This window comes from Achroia grisella, unplaced genomic scaffold, assembly GCF_030625045.1.
Source record: "Achroia grisella isolate CSIRO2021 unplaced genomic scaffold, CSIRO_AGI_Agris_v1 utg204, whole genome shotgun sequence".
Lineage (NCBI taxonomy): Eukaryota > Metazoa > Arthropoda > Insecta > Lepidoptera > Pyralidae > Achroia > Achroia grisella.
This window is the reverse complement of record NW_026712703.1, coordinates 4159282-4186888: the sequence shown is the minus strand read 5'-3', so window position 1 is coordinate 4186888 and position 27607 is coordinate 4159282. Positions and strand designations below refer to the sequence as shown.

The window sequence follows — 27607 nt, the reverse complement described above, 5'->3', positions numbered from 1 at the left end:
GACTAAACGGAAGTGTTATATCAAAGGCAATTATTTTTTCTTATTTCTTGTTATCATTATATTGGCTAACATGAAGCGTCCTGGTGAAAAGAACCAATCACTATTGCGTCTCAATTTCGAATTTCTAATGGTGGGGATTTCATCCTGTCGCCATATTGTGTTGGGCTGTGAATGTTGAAAGTGAATAAATTTTGCCTATATAGTGTAAATTCTTTGTCCACATAATTTGGATTGAACAGTTTAGAGGTAAGTCTTGAATTAAGATAAGTTTTTGTCATCATTTTTCATAATATATTTTAATTACAATTTCCATGCAAAATGCCGGGTCATAAAATCTTAGCATCATTTTATATTCCTGTCTCTGTATCTCAAACATCTTAGGAGTTCAGTAAAGCGGTTACGCCTTTTCATATTTTTTTTAAATTAAAATATTTACATTACGCTTCCAATAAAATAATTTTCATTGCTTAGTCACTTTTCATTTTCTTTATCGAGTCTGAAAAACCTGATAATATTTTATTCAATTTTAATGTACTATGAAGTATATTGTAAATTTGAAATTATAAAATGTTAAATTTCAGTACTCTGTATGCTTATTTCATATCATTTATATTGGTCAATTGATTACTTTTATAAACACATAATAAAGCAATATAAAGGTAACACCTAGTTTCATGTTCTTTGTGAATAATTGTTACGATGAATCATCGCTATGAGTAACAAGGGGAGACATAGGGGTGCAGTTATATTGTGAGTACGTGAAAATGTTGTAATATCTTAAATAATGATGCAAACACTAAAATTTCAGTAGAAATTGCATTAAAATTCTTAGATTATTGTACCTAATTTTTTGTTACGAACGTTAACGTAGTAGATTGATGCGAGAAAACGCTGTTGTCGTAAGTTTTAAAATTTCTCAGTATTTAGCTTATAGATAGTACCTGAACTTTTATGTCATCACCGATTGTAGTCATATAAATATATTGCACACCAAACAATGATATAAGTACAAGAACATTTTATCAATTAAATCCAATAACCATTTTGTTCTACTAATTTGTTAATTATATACTTGTCTTATTATTTCGATAAAAGACATTCCGAATATTTTACATTTGTACTCTATGTGTAAATGAACCATATAATCATATATAATCATAGTTTCATATAAACAGTATAAACGAATAAAGTGAACAGTACGAATTTAAAATAAGTAAAATGTCCATAAACAAGACTGTCTTGTTTATGGACATTGGAAATGTCCAGAAACAGGCCTTAACAGTAATTATTTCATTGTTAAAATAATAAATTTACTATATTCCTATAAGTGAGTTAACTTGTGTCCTCCTCTTCGGTATGATGGTATATGTAGAATCATATTTTTCTATCGAAATGAAAAAGGGTTATTGCTTGTAATTATGCTTTAACTATATTTTACGATTTAATAGAATTTTTATTTACGAAAATACTTCGTTTAAAAAATCGTAATTTCCAACCTACATAATCAATTAACCGTCTTTTATTTACCTATTATCGAGAGAAATATGCGCGACTGGATTACAGGTTATAGGTACCTTCGTTGATATCGATTGAGTATTTCAATGATTCTTTTTGCAATTTCTCTTTTTTGTCTATTCACAAACATAACGCTCGAAAGCTGAAGGGATAATGGTTTCGTCCCTCTTTGTATTCTTATCGGAGCTTTTAAGAATCGAGAACTGTAAAATTCCGTGAATGTACTATAGGTATATAACGCATGCTCGCTTGGTCAAATTATTAATTGAATTACAATCGCCAAGTTGTGTCCATTGATCTCGATAATTAAGTATAAATGACGTGGGTCATGGCATTCGAAAAATAGCTGATAACGCCCAAAAATGACCAGAGATGACGGCTTAAAATTATTATAGGCATACAATTTTCGACGGTGTTCGGTAACATTGATCATTTTTATTCTAATATTTGACATATCGATAAAAAACTTATTTATATCAACTGATACGCAAATAACACATCTTCGAAAGTACTGTCACAACTAAAAAAAAAAAAGTAAGTACCTAGCGAGAATAAGACGTTATTTTTCAAATTTCCTGTCCATGAAAAATTTTAACAAAATAAAAAATCAAACAAACAAAATCATTTTATTAAATCACATAGATGACATTGTTTAGATTTTTTTCTTGTGACTTTAGATATAGGGAAAAGATGACACTCAAGTGGCGAATGGAGATACGATATAATATAAACAGTAATGTACTTCCTTCTATTCCTTGGAATTGGCCTTGATGTTTTTCAGGTAGAACTGTGCTGCTGACTTGATAACTAGGATTAATAACAATGGGTCTACCATTGCTGCCAATCCCCACCTCTCCTGTGTACTTATATCATACACTTTCACATTTCATTGTAATGTCAATACTGTATCAAATGAAAGGTCTTTCTATACAGAAAAAAAGTTTGGTGTTGGTTAATAACCGTATTGCTTGCTGTCTACTTGGAAGCTTTTCTTTGTGTACAGCTATGTATTTTGTCATAGTTTGTTTTCTCTTTAGCGAAAAACGAAAAAAAAACATAACTTCATGATGGTTAATTTACAGTACGGATACAATGTGAATTAGTATAAAGGTATATGTTCTCGTATCACTATGTTTTTATTACTGAACTATATTTTTTTATTATAAATTGTCATTACATCAGAATGTTCTGTTATATACGATCGTAAGTAGTAATATTACAAGCGTGTAAATTAGAAGATGTTTCGTTCATCCCAGAATGCAGATGTCTCATGCCGTAAATTCATCTTTAATCGGGTATCAGGAATTGATTATTTTGTAGATATCTCTTATTAGGACAAAGCTCTAATTATTAACTCGGATCGTAAATTAATTGTGGTTAAATCTATAACTGGCGGCCATCTATCGATTTTCCACTCAGCATAATTACAGTGCGCGTTCTCTCTGCATAAATGCGTGCAGGTAAGTACATATATGCATGTATTAATGTATTATCTACGCATTTGCATTACACTTGCAATGGTACTGTACCTACGGTTTCCTTTATGTTACTGGCATTTCGTTTAAATATAGTAAATACTATGGAGTGGTGTATCAATATTAAATGCATTAATAAACATACACACGATGCTGCGTTATCTTCTTTTGTCGACGTAAACATTCAGTTCCGCTGTTTTTTTTTTGTATGTACACTTTCTAAAATTTAGAGCATCTAACATATTAACCTATAAACTGTAGCGTGATATATAAATCATCCATAATATTGTGTATTTTTATAGCGTAGGGGACAAATGAATTTATGGTTTACTTGGCTGTAAACTGATTACTACCAGGTGAGTCGCATACTAACCCCTAAGCATTTGTCCCTTGTTCCGAACTAATTGATATTAAAACTAAGTGTAATAATCATTCGCCATAAACACTTACTATTCAGACTTAATTAGGTGCTATGGTCGACGGTTTGGAAGCGGAAACCGTAGTACTTATCGTGTATGTACTTTAATGTTTGCCATTAGTGTGATATGGAACAAATTTCACTAGAATATTTGTGGTATACTTTAGGAAAGTTTAGTGCAAATAAACTGTAATAAAATGTGGTATTAAGTACCGCACACGTACAGCGTAGCGTATCTACCTACATTAGTTGGTACTTGCTTAGAGGCTAGTGATACTATAATAAAATTATTTTCACATCGTTTTGAATGGTATTGTCTTTAAATTTTTTAAAAACATGGTATTATTTTCAATGTTGTAAAAATTTTCAATTGTGTCTACATGTAAGTAAGACTAAAAAATAATCGTCGCAATTAAAAAACCATACACTTACATTATTTTGTAGATGATTTATGGGTATACATATATGTATTTGAAATCAACGTACAGTCTATACTAACTAGCACGTGGTTATACCTAATCTTTTTTGAATGCAACGGTTCGACATTTTTGTAGAACGTTTATGAAATTGTCTACTCTACACCCACTATCCCGACCATCGACCTTGAACGCAACCAAGTCAAGGTCGCCGATATCCTCGGATCTTATTTAAATCAAAACGACCTCGCTCACCAAGTGCCTCCCATTGTACCATCGATGACAATAAGTTCGGGTTGACTGCCTGAACAAAAAAAAACGACATAGTGGGGGCATAAAACAGGTCAATAAACTCACTGCGTGAACCATTTCGAGTGAATATAGGCACCTACGCGATGACCGGCGTACTTAATAACGTTTCTTTAATACTAATACTGATCAAACAAAAGATAGTTACTTAATCGTAATAACCTAGTATAGCATAGTAATAATATGAATAGATTGTACGTAAAAAGTACCTACTTGCTTATGGTACAGAATAAATAAGTGCTATTTACAATAGGTACTAATCTACTGCGTGCACATACTGACTGCTTATCGTTCATGACTATAGCTTACGAAAAAAATTGAATAGCTGAAATGGCGACGCAAGTTTTTTTTGTTGAGTCAAGTCCGGGTGGTGTGGTCGTTTGTATGGTGGTATTTTTGTCTGCAATGTATGTTTGCGTTTCGAGATAAGATTGAACTGCGTGACTAATGTTACTGCTATTTATGTTTGTATTGAGAGTAACGAGTAAGATAATGAACGATAAATTCAACGATGCACTAGGAATTCGGCCTGCTTCTAATGACCAATGTACGATAACTATGCGCTTACTACACTACGCACTCTCAGTTTCATTTTCAACTCCGTGGTAGCTACGTGTTCAGTGTTTACTTTTAAATCTAGTAATTTATAGCTGTTGTTCTGTGAGTAGTTTTACTATTAAGTTACTAGAAATAAACTTATTCATTGTGTAATAAATTCTTTACTGTTTTATTAGATGTATATATATATATATATATCATGGATTTTTCTTTTCTTAAGATCATGCTATTGTTTCGGATTATTATATGTAAACATTTTATAACAACCAGTACTCTTCAGTTTCAATAATAATTTATTGAGTTACCTGTGGGATATATGTGTTATTATAATTGGAAAATGCGTATGTGGATAATTGAAGTTCTCCACTGTGGCCATAAAATGCATTCATCTCTGTTATTCGGATGTTAGTTAATAATGGCGATCGGACCGCACTTCCTCCCTGACCGTCCCCTATGTTTTGGTGCGTGAACTTGTTGTGGATAATATGAAAACGGCAGTTTATAATGTGCTCTGTCTATATCGACTAAACTCATTTAAAACAAACGCAACTGACGTGCCATCTACGAATAATAATCTCTATCACATGCCGGCAGCCATTGCTGTGGTAACGAGTAATGTTATGATACTGTTAAATGTAAATATTGTTATGGATTCTAATTTACTTTGTCATATTAATTATACTGTGTCAGTCATCAAAAATTTGCATTTTCTATTCTTTTCAATTTAACAGTCGCTATACTTAATTTATATTTTAAGTGTTTTATTCTTTAAACGGACATTCAACCTGATGAAATACTGTTTCAAATTACTTGTGAATTGCTTTTAGTTCTACTATACAATGTCACCTAATCTATAATATTATACATTGTATATATCTATAAATATAGTGCATATAATGAGACATTGAACCATTTGCAAGTTGCAACAATGAGATGCACTTTCGTCGAGTCTATTTCAGTTGCCTTTTGCCAGTTAAGATTTATTTCTATCTTCTTCCCAGCACCGTGACCTACTCTAATGATTTCTATTCCAAATCAGTTGGCATAGTATCTGTACCTTCGCATTGCATATTGTTATCTTTACATAGTGTATAAATTCGCTTCCTCTGTCTGTTCGATTAAATCTTTTGAACTAGGCAACTGATTTTAATGCAGTTAGCAATAGATAGAGTGATTTAAGGGGAAGGTTTACATGTATAATACAAGGATACCCGGGGCGATCTCCGACAGAACAAATTGTTATATATAACCGCACCAAACAGCTTGGCAGAGCCGAGGTTAGTCGCTAGTAATAAAATTAACAATTCGGCCAAGTGTTCAGTATTAATAAGATAACCCAGATCATGTTTTAAAGAGACTTTTAAGTAAGAGCTTTAATAATTTAGCATCTGAAAAATTATAAATATCGTATATGCATCCTCTTTCGATGTAGTCGGCACAATCTCGTAGTGAATGTGCTGGAGATATGACTATTTTGTAAGCGATGTCTTGTTTTCATATTAATTTCGTTGACATACCCTTTTTACGAACTACGTAATTCTATAAAGTAAACTTATTTAAATACAATCTCTTAAGCCTTGACTGTCAGTTTAACTCAATTCAGTTAGTTTTGTCAGTTTTTGCAGCTATAGATGCGTACGTAGGTACTACCTGAATGTCTGAAAACCATTCAACTGTGTTGTTTTAGGTGCATTTGGTTTAAAAATAACTGCCAGTTTTCAATTTAAGAATTTCCTATCCCTATTGATATACTAATCTTGACCTAGTTCTATACTTTGACACAAAATTACGACAAGAGTATTGTTTTCGAAAATGTAAATATGTACTGTAATGTAAAATACCCATTGCAATGTAATAAAGGTTGTGAAAACGGTCACAATTATAATTGCAACTAATCAACTTCTTATTACAACGGTGATCATATACACATAATATAATTATAAAAAAAATACTTGACTGAATTCTTCTGAATTTTCCATCTGTATATTTGTACAAATCAGCATGTTTCATTTAATAATAAGCAAAATATAAGTGAGTCGTGTTATAGAAACTCGCAAATTATATATACGATGGGTATCCGGATGTTTCTTTCACAAATGCGAATCAGATTTATTTAGTATGCGTCATTTATGACTTCTTGTTTTGTATTTCCGTCACGTAGTCTAGTATAGATTAGATGCTCAAATGAGTGAGGTACAGATGTTGTTAATCGGAAACGTAAATCTATTGTTTTGTTAAAAATATACAATTACTTGTGTAGGATATAGACTAAAAATAATACATTTTATATCCCCTATGACACGTATATGTCACAAATTAAGATTGATATTTCTAATCTGATATCTATAATTGCCTATTACTTTTACAGATTAGAATTACCACTTACCAACAGTTTAAGCACAATATCATTGTAATATGAGCAACCAGACATGAAAAAACTTATCAATATTTTTTTACAGATAAGCAGCTAGGATGGGTGCTAAACAAAGCAAGCGCTCAGTTGATATAAGTGGCAAGGAGGCCGAGGGTGCTGGAGAAGTGGCAGTAGCGGGTGCCGGCGGTGAAGGCCGTGTTGAGCAAATCGCCGACTCCGATGCAGTCAAACCACAGCTCAACGGCGATGCCCATATACATGACACGGTAAGTGAAATTCATATGAATACTGTATATTTGCCATACGGTTTGTTGATATGGAATCTATTATAATTCAATCGTAAAGCACGAAGTTGGTTCTGATTAATAAAATTTTTAGGGTTCAAAAACAAAAACTGACAAAACCACAACGACACTGTTTTTGCAATCCCTTAATTCATGTGTTATTATTTCAAGTATAATGAAAGTTCTATTACGATATAGCAATGTTTATTAAAGTTTGTACTATTATTAGATATTCCAGTTGAGGAATTTTAATGATTCACTTCGTAGACATTCGTCCCACGACTTCCTTTATAGATAACAATTCCTACATGCGTTGATCCCTATACAGGTTTCACTTGGAATCCTAAACCAAATATGACTTGATATTAAACATATTGAATGCATACTCTTTGTCTCATTTTAAGTGATCACTGCAACCCATGAATACTTGCATCGCCAGATATATTTCTCGCGCATTGTCGACAATTTGAATATGTAAGTTTCGACAGACAATGCATATTTAGTTAACGGTGCAATATATACTGCATTATAAATTATTTAGCTTGTAATTTATAGCGTTTCATTAAGACTCCCGTAAAATGATTTAATTACCGCTTCATATCTAATATTTTTTTCATCACGTTATTTTACAATCAAACGGTAGTGTCACCCGAGCATCTGAAATATATCAGGATGAGCATGTAGTGACCCCACTGTAAAAGTTTAAAATGTACTTTAACTCGTGTTGATTCAGACTTAGCTCAATGATTCATCAACACGAAGCGACCGCTTATTAAAACAAGAAAATGTTCGAGTTAATGTGCTGATACATATGTGTCATCCGTCATTAATTATTGTTTAAATTTACAGTTTATAACTTAAAGAATATTATTGTTTGTATGTGAAAAAAAAACGGTATAATCTAATTATCCTAACTATGAGGATGATGTTTTAAAGCATGAAATTTCGTATGAACATTGTTATTGGGATGGCGATGTTCAAATGTTACTTTTTACAGTTAATTTATAGGATCATGCGGACAATTATTATTATCTTATATAATTATAATTATAATTATATATAAAATTCTCTTGTCACCGTTTTCGTTCCCATACTCCTCCGAAACGGCTTGACCAATTCTCATGAAATTTTGTGAGCCTATTGAGTAGGTCTGAGAATCGGCCAACATCTATTTTTCATCCCCCTAAATGTTAGGGGTAGTCCACCCCTAAATTTTTATTTTTATTTTAAGGCAAAACAACGTTTGCCGGGACAGCTAATAATCTTGTACAATTGTAAAACTCTGTTTTTTAATATACATCGTTACACGAAAGTATATAGAAAGTCATATTTCAGGATAAAGAAAAACAAGTAGAAATTGGAACACCTGAAAATGAGAAAGACGCTACTACGGAAAAGGAATCAAAGGAACAAGATAATGAAAAGGAGAAAGAAATTGCACCGGTAACTAATGGAGACAGCGGGGAGCAGAAGCCAGAGAATGGCATTGAGTCTCCTCAAGCGCCTGAGGATGGCAAGAAGCCGAAGAAGGAAAGGGTACGTTTATTTTGACTACATCTTCAGAAATCCGATAACTTTATCTAACTCTCATTACTTATCTATATTAGTACAGACATGTTATTATAAGGAATGTAATTTGATTCACATTAATAATTATAGTTTACAAAGTAGCAAAGCATAATATATTTAAAGACAATTATTAACAAATGTCTAACATGTATTAGCATGTGTTTGCGTAATTTGATGTGTAATAACATTAGCACGATGTCCCGGACAGGTCAAGAAGAAATGGTCGCTCAGATCTATCAGTTTCAGCCGAAAAGATAAACCGAAACAGGAGAAGAAACAAAAAGAAGAGGAGCCTAAAACTAATGGAGAGGCAGAAAAGGTCCCGGAAGAGGTAGGTGTATTGTGAAATAATGGTTAGCATTTTTTAGTGTAATGATTTTAAGATTTAAAGCCCATTTCTTAGTACGAGTTATGATAAACTTTCTAATATAGCGTTAAACATGTAAAGCTTATAGATACAAAAAAATATTCCTACAAATGCAGATGCTGTCAATGACTGTCAGAGTAGGTCAGAGTCGACAATGAGCTGTCAATGCCATTGCCAATATTCGTTGAAATCAAAACGCCGAAGGTTTTGAGTCAATCTATCATAGTAATTGTATTTTGATGTAACAGACCCACTTTCTCGGAGTTCGCTACAGTGTGTACTTTTGCTGACTACTACAATAAAACTAGAATGTCAGATGCAAAGTGTAATAAGAACCATCCTCGTTTAGCTATTCCTAGTTATTGGCCAACGCCATCTGAGAATTTAATTTTCATGCGCACGTGTGGTCAAAAACGAGTACTGACAGGGGCTGGCGTACCAACTCGCGTCGTGTCTGCAAGTACCGTTGATCTAACCTAGAATCTACATGTGCGATCTCGCTCAAGGAGACCATACGTAGAGATTAACTTTTACATTATTTAACTTTGCAACATTTGACCATGTACAGAAATATGTTTTAACTTATTTGCTTAGCTCTATCTGTCAACCTTTGATTTGTTGATAACTCGGCCTTGCTGCTGAAATAAGTCCAAGTGGAAACCAACGATTTCTATGACAAGTAACTATTGCGTCGTAGTGCATTGCACCCAAACTGGCGGGGCGGCAGCGCGGGCGCGAAGAACAATGCGCATTATAATTCAAAGTGGTGCTATATCCGTACTAACCAAACGTGAGCCGCCATTGTCGGCCACGATATCACTCAATACTACAGACGACGCTTAGCCCATTGACAATTGACGTATGACGTCAATGTAATAAAAATCTTATAACTAGTGTTTAGGAGTAAATTCGAATGTTAACTTATGTCCACAACACATCTAATAAAAATATTACTGAACTCTTATAGTATATGGGATTATATACTATAAAACCATTATTGGAGAAATGTATTAACGTAATGATTGTTAGAATGTTTGTGTATTTGTCTGTAGGGTTATGCGTGTTAATTCGAAAAAGGTTAACCTATTTGGACACGGTTTTTACTGTAAACTTAATATTGTTTGTTTTATTCCGATCGCATTACAACAAAAAAGTTACAAACTTTTGGTATTCCTAATACTACGAAGCACAGGTAGGAAGACGCGTTCGGAATAATAGTTTCTTGTTAAATTATGAAAGACAATATGAGGAATGTACAGGCTCACAATAGGAAGTCCCTTAAAGTAACAGATTTAGCATTGTCTATTTTATCTTTCAGTAATAGGCCCCCGATTATTAGCACAGTTACAAAAGTTCGAATGAACAAATGAATATTGTATTGAGTGATCTACACAGCCCGCATCTGGAATAACATTGGAGGATAATGGGCGCACCATTATTCACTTTACAATTCTAAAGTATACTGACATCTTAACTTCAATTTTTCATTAACTCTATTGCAGACTTGGTGGACCCAGTAAATCAGTTATATTGCTCTGTTAACTAAATCTACATGTTACATATTTCATAGAGAACACTAAGTACATGTCTATCCCATACAATTTGGATATGATATTGTTAACAAAAAAAACGGAAACCATATACGAGTATTCTTATAAAATATCTTATTGTTACCTGACTGCACACAGGCACAATTACTAAGTCTGGAAAACCTAATAATTTAAGTCGCCCCATAATAAGAGCACGGAGTCTGTCTGTGGAAAAAAAGTCTGAAAGCCGAAATTTAGAAAATGAGCAATCCACTAAGATTTTTGCTGAATCATGAAAACTTCAACTTCGACGCGAACACAGAGTACGTAACAGCTAATACTCATCCTTATTTTAAAGTAAACGAAGGATGAGTAGGATAAAACAAATATACTCGACTTCATAATGAAATGAAATTTTAACCTTACCGTCCGTCACACATTTCAGTCACTAACAGCTTTGATCATTTGTCTTACTAAATATTGTATTTCTTAATAAAAAGGGAGCTGTTATTCAAAGAAGCTTTTGTTAACACATGTGTAAGTTGACTTACTTTAACAGAGTAAACACTGTAGACTTTGGGTATTTTGGTACTCGTTCGTTACAAATTGCGTATAAAAACTGATATGAAAATATATTTCACATTAAATGTTGAACTATACTAGAAAGTATAGATGTAAATTTCTTTTGAAGAATAATAATGTAGTAAGCTACCATATAGGCGCGCTAGTGAAACACCAGTGGGAGATAATGGGACGAGGACGAAGTCGGAAAAGGCCGTTAGCCCATCATAATAAACGGACCTACTGGGCTACATTATCTGTCATGGTTTCTAAGTACTCTTGAATGCAATCTATATACACATTGATTACAAGCAATCATATGCACACTTGCTTTAAAAAAAAAACAGATATGAACGTTGTTTTCGACATTCGCCGTACCGAGATAATGTATTTGTTTTATATTTAATTTAATTTAAATTTTAATGCACAACAGCAAAATTCCATTTTAATATTAATATTCAAAGATTTTTGTGTTTTTGCTGTAGGTAATTTTACAGGTAAAATAGATGTTGCCAATCTTACGGCATTCCCGCCCTCCAAACGAGTTTGTAAACAGTGTAAAATAAAATTAGCAAACCGCAGCAGGTATTGCGAGTTGCGACGGACTCGTGGGCGATTGGGTCCGGACCCCAGTTCCACAGCCGGTCATGACGCTACACGTAGGAAGTCGGCAAACCGCTTCTCGATCTCCAGTAATGTTCTCTTATCTATCGTATATCGCAAAAATATCATGATGCAGGTACCGATGAATTTTGATTCCGGAATAATAGAACGACGATTTTTGAATCATTGAAAATAGATGATTTACTGTGATTATATGTATTATAAAGAGGCCTGTCACTCGAAAAGTATATATTGCGTATTTCAAGAAAAATGTTTGTTTAGAAAATAACACGGTAGAGATATAGAAGAACACAATAAGAAAGGAAAGAAAAAAGACCACGCTAGGATTCAATCAATTGAGTAATTAGACAAAATTATTATATTATTTTCCAATACGTTGAATATTTCCCTCGATTTGTGTATATTAAATTTTAGTCGTCGTCTTGATCTTGATAACAAATGCTATGTTACTTTAGGATATATTTAATTTAATCTAGCATATGTATACACATATCAGTGTCGTGATATAATTATTTTAGTAACTATGCTCGCTAATTAATAACGGACGCACAGTATACATGAGCTATTTGCACCAGCTACATTTGTATCGTATGAACAATGCGACATGTTCATGTGCAGCAAATATGTTTACACGTAAAATTGTATCAAAGTCACTACCGGTAGGGTAAGACGATGAGTACGTGGCTCACGTTGCATGTTTACTAAATGGGTGTCGCCATTGCACTAACACATCTATCGGTATTTTCATAACACGTTGATATAGGTATAACAAGCAAGGGCTGTCGGTTTGTTATGGATCCTTGCCGAACCTTCTGATACTATTCCTTCCAATTCAAACAGTGTATTCAATCCACGATCGGGTGAAACAAACCGAACTAAATATATACTATTTACAAGATTCTCAAATAATCGAAACATATTGTATCGATCGTCTATAGAGGTGTTCAGGTATACAATACTTTCCGTACTAAACTTCCACTTTCGCTATCACGAAAATAGCTTTTCATGTCGTTCCTTTATCTAACTGATTATAATTCGTCATTTTTAAGACAAAAACCTATATATCGTCTTTTTACAATATTTTTAAGACGAGCTGAAAATTATACTTAGTAGATCAAGAACATTTATCTCAGAACAATTAGTAATACTGTTTGTGACGTTATGCTCTTGTTGATTTGACTGTAGTGGTATGTTTAATTAACTAATAGCAAATTAATAGGCAGACACGGCTGAATAATTTAAGGCTTCTGTATTGTATGTAACTACTGTGCCACTTGAATGTCCATTTGATCTTTATTTATTTGGTTATTAGTCATCCATCATTTAGATTCTGTTGTCAATTAATACTATTTAGATGAACAACGAACTCTTTGGATCCGTATTAGTAGTATTGATTCTAAAGTTCTCACTGTAATTGATACAAAGTCACATTGTTTTACGCGGAACAAAGGGCTTCATGTAGGCGATAATTTAGTTAGTACTTCATATTGAATAGGATTTAAAAGGGTAACATACCATTCGTATGCTTTGTTTAGTATAAACAGTAGTTTCCCAGATAATCTTTTTTGTCGACTTTAGTAATTGTTAATATCCAGTTTAAGGAATTGAAATGATTAGAAATGCTGTATATAATGATATTTATAAGATAAAAATAGTAACATTTTGATTTATGAATCTTATGGTTCACCGGTTAAATAGTATAGTCAAAATTCCATTGTTCAATGCTTGGTCATCGACCCTTTTTAATGTAGTAATTATTGCTTTACTGGTAGGGTCATTTGTGTTAATTATAAATGTAAATATTTATTAATAATATATGAATACTTTTGCACTTTCTAAATAATGGTATATTATTTGTTATTTATGCCTCCAACATTTACAATTACATTTCTCTTATTTGTTTAATAATAATAACTCTAACCTTCAACTCTCTCTCTCGCTGTCAGTTCAATCCATCCATAAAACTACTTCTCAGTGTTGCCACCTTACATTTCATTGCCAGTGCTAATACATTATTTTTTTTATATAACGAGATCTGACAATGTCTCCGTGAAAGTATTTAAGTGTTTACGTATTGTTGCTGCAGGCTACGGGGAACTGAAACTGAACTGAACTGTGGGCTAATTATGTAACACGATATGAAATTGTTTCTGTTGAAGTTGTGATGCAATATGAAATCATTTCAATTTAAAAAATGCGATCAAGTAAGGTCGAATGACGGCAGCATAAATCGTTTCTAGCGATAAAACACTACTATGAAGTTGCAGCGGAATATTGTTAATCCGACCAATTTAAAAAGTCAGTACATTAGATAGCTTATACCTTTAGAGCGATACATTTTAATTTATTGGGTTGTTACACTAGTTGGTTGATTTGAAACAATTTTTATTGCGTTCAAAAATTACAAAATATACTGCAGCGTTCACTTGTTCTTTTATTTTAATTTTATTAATAGACATTTAATAAAATAAAATAAAGAAAGTCTATTCTATTCTAATGAAAAAATAAGGTTAATAATTTTGAATATAAAAGCATATTTTATACAAACTATTTATAATCATTAATAATATTAATCTAACCTACAAATTAAATTTTCTTTTCTGCTATAGATACCTAGGTAAGTACGTAGGTATCCATATAAATTTAAAATGATATGGGCACATCTTTTTAAATTTGTACATAATTGTAAAAACTTTAAACAAATAAATTTATTTACTTTAAACAAATCACAGAGCATCATAAACGTTGTATTCCGTTCACAGAGCACCGTATTCATTGAAATAGTTTTTTAATTATATTAATATCATAATCAACCCTAATTTTATATTAAACATTTACTCTAGTTAATACAACATTCTATGTGATTTGGGACGAAAATAAAATATCGAATTGGCAACACTGATGTCGTGTTGTGAGTCGTGACAATTTTCCCATTTTAATAAATTTAAAACCTTTTCACGACTTTCTACGTAATATTTAATATAATAAAAATATATGTAATACTGAAAATTACCAAAACAAGATAAATAATGCTGCTAATGCTGATATTTTAAAGATTGTAACCAAAAGAAACACCTTCTAAATTGTTTCTCATAATGTAAAAACCGTTTCAATTCCACGCTGTCATTTCGGCAAAATAGCGATTACGTGACGTTGCAACGAGGTTACTAAATCGACATTCGATAGAAATAATTTTTATCGATATGTAAAGTTGCGTTTACGTTGCAATGCTAGTTGACAGCGTCAAATGGCGTCTATATGATCGCATTATTGACAGATGACGTCATTTTCACTACGTTACATACGAAAATCGTTGCGAACGAAGTTACATAATTAGCCCACTGATTTCCTTTGTCATATTTGTATCCAATCACTATTATAATTTATTAGAATTAATTTGTAAGGAGAAAATAAGAATGAAACTTTAAAAATATTAGTCTAATAATAACTAATCATTAGGTAATATACAGACTAAATAATTGATAGAACATTTTTTTTAAATACAGAAACACCTATTATAACATAGGTACTAATATTTTAGTTAAAACAAATATTAGTGACATATAATATTGTACAACTACATATTACAAAAATATTTTAAAACTTTAATTTGGTACTTTGAGTTTTCGTAACCAAAATTTAAATTTAAAAAACAATTCTTGCAATGTCAATTCGGCGCTGTAAATTGATAAGACACCCGTGAATATATGATGATACTTGTTAATGTCATTACAATACAATACAATTTACATAGCAGATATGTCATAATGATCTTCAATTATGTCTAATATAGGTAAGTAAAGGCAGTATGAAAAAAAAATTACCTTATAACATCACAATAAGTATAAATAAATAAACTTCAAAATATCTATTCATAGATATTTTGAAGTTTGAAAATTGAAGTTTAAGTTGAAGTTTGAAATTTAAAAATTTTGAAAGTCTTGATATTTGAAAAACCTATTAGGTACTAGTAGGTCTATTACAGATTCTTATGATATGTCAAATCCAGCGTCGTCAGTTCGGAATGGTTTCAAGATGAGAAGAACTGACAAGAAATTCAGCTCGTATTCCTTTCAAATAAATATTGTACATGTTTACAATAATACAGATAAATTTTTAAATTATAATTTGAGAGAAAAGAGTGACCACCAGCATATGCTATTGCAAAAACAAATAGTCTAATGAGTGTTCGTCAATATAGAGTAAACTATTTCATTTTTGAACATAATCCACAAAATCGGAGACCAGAATTACTGAATACATGTAGTATACATATATATAAGTATATACTGAAAATCAGTAGGTCGAATTGAGAATCTTCTCGTTTTAAAGCCAGTTGATAAAATTATTAGTTGTATTAAAACAAAAATGTCATTTCAATTGACAGCAACTTTATATTCTCGGTTGCATCGTGTAATCGGTGCCAAGACAGGGCGTTCAACTGTTGATAATGGCGAGGTATGACAGCAGTGCGCCTGAACCCGCTGATTCTATCTCTATCGTTATTTATTGGTCTTGCAAATTACACTCGTACGACGGACGATCCCACGCCGACTCCTAAATGGATCTTTTATGACCACTTGTCGTTACAATACTACAGACAGTTTGAGGGTGTTATGTTTTTCGTCATTCATTCATTCATCAAGGTCAATGTAGGAGTCAATAGAGTCGGTTCTTGTGTTATACGGTCCACTGGATTTAGCCTAAAAGAACTCGTTAAACTTATACTGCATTTCAATCACATGTGCACATACATTGAGCATTCAGAACAATTTTACTGCATGTTGTAAACGTAACGTACATTTTTAATTTTAGTCTAGAACTGACAAATCAAATATATTATGTACAATAATGTAATTTGGTGTATAAAACATCCAACCGTTTTTTTTAATATTTTATGCTATCTATACTTGACTCGGTAGTGAAATGACAGGATATAATTCGTTAATATTTAGTCTCCTTCCTTTGTCTACAGTATTATATAGATTTGGCATTTTAAATTGTGTATTGTGATCATACGGTTCGATAACACCGAAACAGTCAAACATCAGCTCATGTCAGCTTTTAGAGCGTAACATCATTTCCATAGTCAGACCTCGTAATGTATGGCGTTTAGTGCTAGTGAGTCACCTCCCTCATCGTTTTATTTACCGTTAGAGATCGGATAAAGCGACGCTGGGTACTACCGCGGCCACGGCATAGCACCCATGTCGTGTTACCTGAGAGGTCATTTCATGCGTAATTAAAGCTTTCGTATTTATTCTTCTCGTTGCGGTAACATTATTTTTGGTACGCTTTTATGGCAAATATTGAGATAAATGGTGTTATTCATTATGTATTTGCAAGCTACCACATGAAAACAGTAATATCTATTCTATTTTTACATTTTTAAATCGAATGAGTTCAAGCTAAATTCCGCTAGTTTTTATGTGGTAGTTTTATATAAAAGTTTTAAGATAAAATGAAACACCAGCTCTATCCCAAAATTTCCTTAAGAATTTCATATTCCTCTTGTTAGTTAAACCTTGTTTCTTTTTTAACATTAATCACGTTTTCTTTCCAACGCAGCCTTCAAGTAGCGAGTGGGGACGTAGATATTGATATTAATCATTGGTTCGAGCCTGTTCAGTATAACCGTTAGCTTCCCGTGCTTGCAACTAACTCCGTCGCTAAAGTGGAAAGCATTGTTCTTGTTACTTTCAAACGTTCGTTTCGGATGCCATTCCATTTCTAATCCTATGGCATACATACATTATGTTACGAATTTGTATAGGTACCTTCCGGCTCTTCATTACTAAGCAGCTACCTATTTTTTTTCTTTATTTTGTATATATTAGAACAGCTACTAAACCTTTAGAAGTCAATTTGTTTTTTTAGAGAGTTAGGTACTGTAAAAGCATTTTAGAACTACTCAGCCGATTAAAAAAAACTATTGAAATACTAGACTTGATTAATATAGATCGCCACATAGTACTATGGGTAACCACACATAAAAGGAAACTATACCTCCGAAAACTTGCTTCTTAATAATAGATCACTATTAAATAATTTTATGCATTCGAATACTAAATAGAATAAGTATGCGTGCCATGTTATGGCCATTTATTTTAGTCGATCTTTTAACATATGCCTATTATGAGAGCGATAAATCGTATATTTATTTAAAATACTTATGACAGGTTGCTAATATAATAAAATTAATGGTAATTTTGTAATGTTTCCATATTGGAAATATAATTTAATAGTCGTTTCTGCGAGGCGAAGTTGAAAGTTAGACTCTGAGTAGCCAGTAGCCCACATACATCGGTCGTTGCTCCTCGTTGGTAACAATCGTTCTACAATTATATCGCAATAACAATAGAATTGTCTATATCTACAAACGGCCAACACAATATTTTACGGCCAAGTTATTTGGTAGGTGTACTTTTAATGCACAGTCCATTTATTGCGGTCGAACCAATTAGTTAAGGACTACTGTCGTTATATTACTCGTGAGATTATTGTCAGACATGTAAGCGATTATCGACCACATACATTCAATAAAGTACTTATCAATTTATAAATGCATTTTCCAAATTGGGTGGCATTATGTTTCAATCAATGAGAACATAATGCCTTTTGTAGGTTAATTCAAGAATGCATGCGGGCTGTTTACTATGCATCCAATGCGACCAATTTCTATTTATATTCTGTTAAAATTATAGCTGCTTTTGTTGACATATTTATTTACTTGAAATATATCTAAGTAGTGGAATAAATAAGAAATTCCTCTACTAGCCTTTGATATTACTTTTGACCATAATCCTAAAAATATTGTTATAAAGGCTATTTTTGGGATTAACTAATTGTCCGGGTTAAGAGACGTTTTTTTGAATTTTTATTGTACTATAGATTTGTTAGTACAGTTGTGAACTGAAATTCGACTTGTGCATGTGTTTTCTTCAACCTAATATGAAAGGAGCAATTCTTGTGTACATAAAGCGTCAGGATCGTATAGATAAAGGCTTACATTCGAGTGTATAGGTATAGGTATATGAGTGTATATATATTACTTAATTGTAGTATATATAGATATGATTATCGGAAACCACTTTAATATTTTGGATTTTCATCCAAAATATTAAAGTGGTTTATATTTTCATATAGAATTATATAAAGTTTACATTCTTAAATACGTTGATAAATTAACTTTCGTTTCAAAATAGAAATATACTAGTTGTTTTGTAGTATTAATGATTAATTTTTCTTCTAAAAAACAAATACATTATTTCATACATTATTTCATTCATTCACATACCTGGTTATCCCAATACTGTATTGTAGAAATCTTTTTGAAATTTCATTTTCATTTATATGTAAGGAAGAAGGTACAAGTAAGACATCGCCACTGTTGTAAGTTCCATAAACCACATATGGTATAGTAAATTCAGACTACCCAAAAAACGAAGTGTAAACATTCGCATCTGTAAACGAAGTACCACTATCGCTTTCATGTAGAAGTAAATTTGCCAAGTGTTCTTGTTTATCCCACGTTTGGAAACATACTAGTTTACAAGTTGTATCACCTATATGTATAATTATACTAATCATGTACTGACGCGCCATCTAATCCCAAATAAAGCAGGGCTTGTACTATGGGTAGTAGACAACTGGGGGTTTTTAAACATATACAGTATACATATTCGTGGAAATATCCAGATAAATACCAACAGTCATATTCATGAATACAATTGTTTGTATTATGTGAGTCGAAACAGAGGTCGTTTCATTATCAGTAAATAATTAAAAATTCCAAGTTTCAGTTTCCGTGAAATCATCAAATTAGAATATCTGATATTTTTAAAAAGTACAATGAATTATAAAGACGTATATATATATATATAGTGTGTATCAGTACTATTTTTTCAATACATATCTGTTAAATCTGTCAATTATAATTGTAGTGTTATATTACGATGATTTTTATATAATGGATGCACTCTGCCTATCGAGTGCTGCCAAACTTAGTTCGGATCGGATACATCTATTAGTGCAGCTCTTGAGGCGTGTCTTTCTACATCAGTAAACAAAGACGGCCTTGTGTAGTGGTATCGTTTTATTGTTCACCACAACAGTGCGGTTGCGTGTCTACGAACTGAAATAATATATTTTATCTGTTTTATTTATTACAAAACAGTTTATGGTGGACGTAAATTATTTTGTTATATTTAAATTTTATATCTTCTTAATTTATTATGTTACTAGGTTACTCCTATTAGGTAATTCAGATTCCAATATTTTTCTACTTCTCAATAGCACAATTAACCGCCCACTTACATATTTCGTCGCCCTGTTTTATGTTACAATAGCTATACAATAGTGATTCAGTATTTACTGACATTCAAAATTTGGTGGTGTGGTTCACCTCATCATTGCGGTTCAGAGATAACATTTGTTGTTTTCGTTTGACTTACAGCTGCACTCTGTTAAACATTTAAAATAATAAGTGTCTCTAGACACAAATGTGTAACAAGGGCTGTTGCCTTATATGAAGCAACCTTCGTAATCCTCGGAGTCCCGGCTTACCCTGAACCACAGTACTCCTTAAGATTACTTCATATTAATGCAAATATTGAGTCGAAGGCGAAATTAAATTGGTACACGGCCACTTTAAACAATTGATTTGTCGTCACCATCACTTATATAAAAGTGATTATTATAATTATGAAAAAGTTATATTATAATTATGAAAATAATCATTAACTAATCTGTAACCTACGGAGTCGTACACAGTTTCCTTGGCTTAAATGGGGTTGTGATTAAAATTTAAGTCATGTATACAAGTTATAGTTTTGTATACAATTTGAAGTAAATAGGAACAATACGAATATAAATTTTGGTAGTGGTCAAACAAATTGTGATTCTTTAAGATAAACTGAAAGAAACCACCCTTTGATTGTTTGTAATAAAAAAAAGCACAAATTATTAATTTTTTTTCATTTACAAACAATGTATTTCTGTCCATTGTTTAGTACCATAGTAAAATGTCTGCTTGGTTTGGAACTAGAATACATGTGAATTGTGACACGTTACTAATATTTTATAATTAATTGAACTGGACCATGACCAGGTACTTTTAATTTTGTTTATCAGGACCTAGATTAATCAACGTAGTAGTTGGTTGACTGGGTTTATCTAAAGTATTATTCAGAGCGAGCTAATCTAACGCTCCCTTCCTATATTGGCGAACACGGGGATATTGACCATACATCGCAAACGGGTTTCGGTTTTGAGACCTTGTTCCCATTGCTGTGTTATGGAGAATTTGTAAAAAATGCGGTCGTTGTTAGACTTACATCAAGGATGTTATATTTGATTGATAAATTTAGTCTATTTTTTTTAATTTCCTACATGTACATAAAAATGTTATGTTTTATTTAAAGAAGTAAAATTATAATCACGTTTAATCTAAATACACTCACATTTGTCATTCATCGTCCAAAAAACAAAAATATTCTGCTAATATGAGTATTTTCTATTAAACATCTAACAATTCAATTGTATTGTTATTAATTTATGTTATATTGATTCCTATATTTTTTCCTTGTATCAGTAATGTGAGTCAAACGGATTGTTTTGTTCATAGAATTAATAAGTAATAATAGCAATTTACTACTTTTCTATATAATGAATGAAATAAATCATAATTGTGTGTGTCATGTTTATATATTATAATTTTCCTCAAATGTTACTGACAAAATAAACTTGGTAACCCTATTCGAGTTTGCAATATTATATATCTCCGTTCACGACCAATGAAGGGTAACAGCCTATTTAAAAATGATCGTCAATCTACCGTTACAAAAAAATAGCACTATAAATTACATTGGTTCTATCAGCTTCCCTTCAGTCTTAAGCAGGATTCGTTCTTGAAATCAACTGCTATAATTATAGAAAATATGGCCGAAGACAAGGTACACGGGATTGTGCTAATTAATAGATGTGTGATAGTGCATGGTTAACCACATTAATAACATATTACTTTAAGAAAAATATTTAACATAATTAAAAGTCGAAATGTTGGACAAGAGATCGTTTTATTATTATTGTCGTTTAAGCTTATTTTTGGACCTATAATTTTATTTTTAAATTACAGTTTCTTAGATAACTCCCTAATAATAAAGTTTAATAAGTAATAGTCTCTACATATCTTTAGTTCTACTTAATTCTTTCGTTACAGCACACTAGAGTTTTCTTTAGATTAAGTAATTCAATCATTTACGAATCTTTCAATATTTTTCAACTCTATTTACAGCAAAAAAACCTGATTGACCACCAGTACAAATGTCAGAAAGCCTGATGTATAAATATTGTTATATATGAATATACATTTATGTTATTTATTCTTTATGTTCATAGGCGGCCGAAGTTACCACTGAAACTACGATTAATGAAATCGCAGAGGAAGCAAAGCCTGAAACTGATAGTAAAGCGGAAAAGACTCCGGAAACTCCAGTGACTGAACCTATCACTAATGGAAGCACTACTCCAGAATCACAAAAAGTGGAAACTCCTATCATTGAAGAGACTGTTGCAACAAACCCAGAAACCGACAGGCCTGAACCTAAAGCCGAAGTTGATGTGGAGCAATTGCCTGTAAATGGACTATCATTGGAGGAAGCCAAAAGTGATGAGCCTGAAGTAACGAAAATTGAGGAGAGCAAGCCTGATCAACCAGCTGAACTGACTGAGTCCGTTCCGGCCCCTGAAATCCCTGTCACAAAAGAGGTTTGTGTTGAACAAATGCCTTTGATAGAACCCACGCCCCCACCACTTCCTGCTAATCCTCCTCCTTCATCAGTGGCTTCTTTTGCCGCTACTACTATGGCACCAGAATTGACAGATGCTTCGCTAGCTAACACTACAGAAACCCCAACTTCGTCACTGCCTGCAATGCTTGGCACTAAAGCAGATTTGTCTAAGGAAAATATACCTCTAACTGAACCTGTACTCAAAGCCGAAAAAATGAATGAAAATTCCTTACCCTTAAAAGAAATTAGTCCGGAAAAAATAATCGAAATAGTCCAAGAAAAAAATAATGAATTGTGCGATTCTTCTTCTTTAAAAGAAAACGTAGATAATCTAGAAACTAAGAATGTTACCAAAATCATTCAAAACGATATATCTCAGCCAAACAAAGAAGCTGCTGAAATTACAGAAGTTTCTGATGAGAACATGTCTCTTCTCAATACATCTGAAATCAATGCTCCGGAAACAATTAAAGTGGATCCAACGCTTCCTGATATAGAAATTAAGGCCCCCCTTCCAGATTGTAATGAAATCGATATACCCCCTCCCGAAAGTCCACAACCTAAGGCTATATCTACAAAAACATCTGAAATCGATGTAACACCTCAGGAGAATTCGGAAATAAAACCACCATCTCCAGAAATTAATTTACCTCCTCCTTTTAACTCTGAACTCATCAAAATACAGGAAAATTCTGAAATTAACCATGAATTTGAAGATTTGCCTCCTCCCCCGCCAATAGATAATATTGATACATCAGTAACAGTCACACACAACTCTGAAGAAACACTCGTTAATTCTAATGTGACAGTTGTAAATGATACTAATGATATTAATGATGAATACACCGAAGATATTGTGAAAACCGAAATCAAAGATTCACTCAACAATGTCATAATTGAGTGCAATGGTAATAATATAGATGAACCCAAAGTCATAAAAAAAATAGATGATGTATCAGACATAACACCATTAGATAATGTTAACATGGAATTAGAAAAAGCAACGACGACAGTTGCTGATGACTCTTTGCCGCCTTCCCTTTCGGAGACGAATGAGTGTTTGCCGCCCGAGGAGACGGGCGTAGCAAGCAATGACGCGTCTGAATCGTTCCCGCTGCCACCGAGCGAGCTCTGTCGCTCCGAGTCAGAGGTATCGTCGGCCGCAACTCCGGAGCTGAACGATGATCCACCCGCGGACATTCCACAGGTGAATACTGTCCGGACAGTCTTACTCTTGTAGTGGATTGATTAGTAACGTAACATAAAAGAACGTTTTGCCATCCCGTTAACAGTTGCCGTATTTAGTTTCATGTGCATTATCTGTATCAGCATGTGGATCGTCAATAACAAGAAGAATTGGAGTGTGCTCGAATCGATATATCCCATATACAGCCAATGCAGCTAGGTGCTGCCCTCCCATCCTATCCTTTCCCATTTCGCTTAACATACATTAATGTAGATATCATAATTAAAACAAAAAAGGCATGTCAATATTTTGCTTCTGTGCTAACACTTTTAGTTATAAAAATAGATAAGTCTAGCTAATTGCTCCAACTACTTGTTAATGTTATTAAAGTTATTTTTTTTTTCTTGTAAAATAATGTAGTACTATTTTGTCCAAATTAGTTCCGCTAATTAAACATGTGTAATAATTTGAATACGGTACACAATATACATAAGTTAATTTTATCTATATGCAACATGTGATGATAAATGTAAATTTATAATAAATTTAACCACTACTTATATTTCAATAACATATTGACATTGGTATTATGTCTCATATATCTTAATGTTTTATTTAATTTATGTCGTAATATGACAATTCCTACACGTAAAGTACATTATTATTCTTTTAAAATCTACACTAATACAATATGGTCTTATTTTAAATTATTAAATAACGACCCAGCTCGGTTCAGCTGCGTATGTGTGCGCTCGGCTGTGTACAGTACAGTGTATGTGCCGGAGATCACATACACAACACATAATACATTAAGTGTAATTATTACAGGAACACCTTCCCGTCACCGACAAAATAGCGGATTTGATCCCTGAAGTTCCAGTTGTACCAGAACTGAAAACTGAATTGGTGAGTTTACCGACAGGAATTAGTATTGTAGTAAAAAATATGTATTAAAAAATGTGTTCTAAAATGAAATATTTGTTTTCAGGAGACGACGACTGACGTGGCGGTGGCCAACTAATCACCACATATGACTAAACTCAACGTCCACCGGCACATTGTGTGTCATAAAATGAGCCTTTAATTTATTTCCATTTAGTACTGTGGTGTGATTATCGAACTAAGTTCGATTTTTATTTTATATTGTCAAAGATGTGGATTTCCGTTCAAATGTGACATTTCATATAGAATGATTATTAGTATAAGTTTAGCGCTTTGCTTTTGTAAAATTAAGATTTTATACATTTTATTCGCTAGGTTCGAGTTTTTTTATAATTATATAATATACAATAACAAAGTTATGTAGGCAGTATACGGTGCGATAAGTTGGTGCCATTATTACAGGGGTATTAGTTTGACGTCGTCGCGTGTTACTTGCTCCTTAAATTATTTTAATTTTGCAAAAATATCATTACTGCAAGATAATTATTTTATTGAAATATTGTGAATTTGTAGTATTGTACATTTGCCATTAATTAACGACACTTCGACACATTTTTCGTAAATGTAGTAAATTCGATCTCAAAATAACTTACTTTACGATTGCATTCAAAACTTTGAGTCTCAATATTATAGATTACACAGACACGATGTATTTTCTAAAAAATTAATTCATTTTGAACTATGTAATTTCTAATACATTTTGAAATTGCTTCTTGGGAGGCACGTTTTGTGAATATAATCCTGATAATAGAATTGGGTATCGTAGGTACAATTATATGGTTGTTGTAAATACATGTGTGTGCCACATGCACATGGAGATAGTTATGATTGGGAACATCTTGCGTTCTAGCCAAACTTGTTAGTTAGAGAAGACATTACTGACTTACCATGTTTATATGTCCATATATGTTTAACTTGGTAATAATAAGTTTTTTTATTTTGTTCATTACTCTTAAATTCGCTATTCGTTTTTGGTCGATCGTAATACAAACACTGATTCGATTATTTTAAAAATTATAATTTAAATGTATTATTATTAATAGTATAAAGAATTTTATTCTTTCAAATCTAGACAATGGATTTGGAATATTTACTAATAACATCAGCCGATTATCCTGCTACCAATTACGATAAATGCACATTATTATAAGATTTTAATAATTAATTTGATCGAATATTTCCGGATTGATACGAGTGATTGATATGAGTGGTGTTAATGACACCATAACGTTACTCGTTATATAAACTGTTCAAGTAACCTAAACAATCATATAAATATGGTAACAGCAGTGGTTTAAATGTAATAGAGAACATGAAATGTATACCATACGGTGATGATACGATATAATTCTAATTATGGTAGTTTGCGACATTGCTGTAATGTATATAAGAATAATTAATTGAATTTCATTAAACTTATGTATTAAAATCTGTTAATTGTGTCAAATTGAAAATTAAAATTTGCAATTAAATGTAAAGTGTTAAAGGTGTTGAGGTATAATATCAATGAATTTCTTTTATCTCATTATTGTGCTAAATTTTTATTACGCACTTGTATCTTATTCTTCTTGTAATTTTAATTTATGTTAAGTTGTATAAATTTAGTTACAATACGGCTCTCTGTCAAACTCATTATATTCGAATTTAGGTATTGGTAAGTTACTACAATGCCTAGTGAGATATTATTACAATAAGAAGTAACTGTTTAGACAAATTTGTCAAGTAATATTAATTACATTATTATTATGGTCATCGAATCCAAATTAAACGAAAATTTTAAGTATATGTGGAATTTTGGAGCAAATATTCAGCGGCCAACTTTTCGATTATATTATACAATTTTTATGAATATACAGACATTATATTGTAACATTTAGACTTGTAGTATGTGTAACAGTTAGATGGTAGTCAGATAATGAGGGCTGCCATTAGTAGGTACTTATATCGGTTTCCACCTTATACAATTAGATTATTCGTCGTAAGGTTTGATATTACTATACAATAGTGTCAGTTTCTACAATAACTCGCATATTAATATGGTTTCATAATCATTTTTGTAATTTTATACCTTTTTTATGAAATTCTAAGTGACACATCTGCATGACTGGGAGAATTACTCCAATTAGCAGTAAACACGAATGAGACATTCCATATCAAATGCATACTGCATGTCATAATAGCCCTATACTCCCTGGCAATATTTTGATACACATTAATATAGTTCATATGAAGATAAACATGATTGTAGGAATCATTGATTCTGAAATTCAGCTTGTTGTACACAATCTAAATATCGTAGTAACGTTGAGTAATACTTTCCATAATGCAGACTTTTAAATATAGGTAGATATTTATAGTTTATACAGTATTGTGTAAAATAATTATCATTTTAAAAGTGTAACTTGTTTGCTCATTCCCGCTATTGGAATTTGTATAATAATAATAATTAATATGTTATTCCAATTTAATTAAACTAAATGTTGATGTGTGAATGTCTCTTATCAATAAAATTTAAAGTAAAGCAAGTTATTTTTCTTTCTTATGGCTTTTTTCATACAATTGGAGTTGAGTAGAAATGTCCTGTACTCTTACAGCGTCAAGATTTCATCAATGAAAAAAAGTCAAGCCTCTTATATGGCGACGCCAATCACAAATTCGGTAATGACTCAAGATGATGACCATCATCACCC

General features: G+C 32.1%; 1 protein-coding gene across 1 annotated transcript; it reads left to right on the top strand.

Annotated features, from left to right (window-relative positions):
• Window positions 1-106: 106 nt before the first annotated feature.
• On the top strand, window positions 107-27438 carry LOC131841916 (A-kinase anchor protein 200-like). Its single transcript, XM_059190293.1, has 7 exons — window positions 107-246; window positions 7151-7331; window positions 8685-8885; window positions 9127-9249; window positions 22398-23996; window positions 24804-24881; window positions 24964-27438. The coding sequence occupies exons 2-7, from the start codon at window positions 7164-7166 to the stop codon at window positions 24994-24996; spliced, it is 2202 nt and encodes a 733-aa protein (XP_059046276.1). The 5' UTR covers window positions 107-246; window positions 7151-7163; the 3' UTR covers window positions 24997-27438.
• Window positions 27439-27607: the final 169 nt, after the last annotated feature.

What these genes read in the sequence shown, in the direction of transcription:
- LOC131841916 (XM_059190293.1), top strand. Translation starts at nt 7,164, where the DNA reads ATGGGTGCTAAACAAAGCAAGCGCTCAGTTGATATAAGTGGCAAGGAG. An exon ending in AGAAGCCGAAGAAGGAAAGG is followed by an intron (nt 8,886 to 9,126) that starts GTACGTTTATTT and finishes TGTCCCGGACAG; the next exon opens with GTCAAGAAGAAATGGTCGCT. An exon ending in CACCCGCGGACATTCCACAG is followed by an intron (nt 23,997 to 24,803) that starts GTGAATACTGTC and finishes TAATTATTACAG; the next exon opens with GAACACCTTCCCGTCACCGA.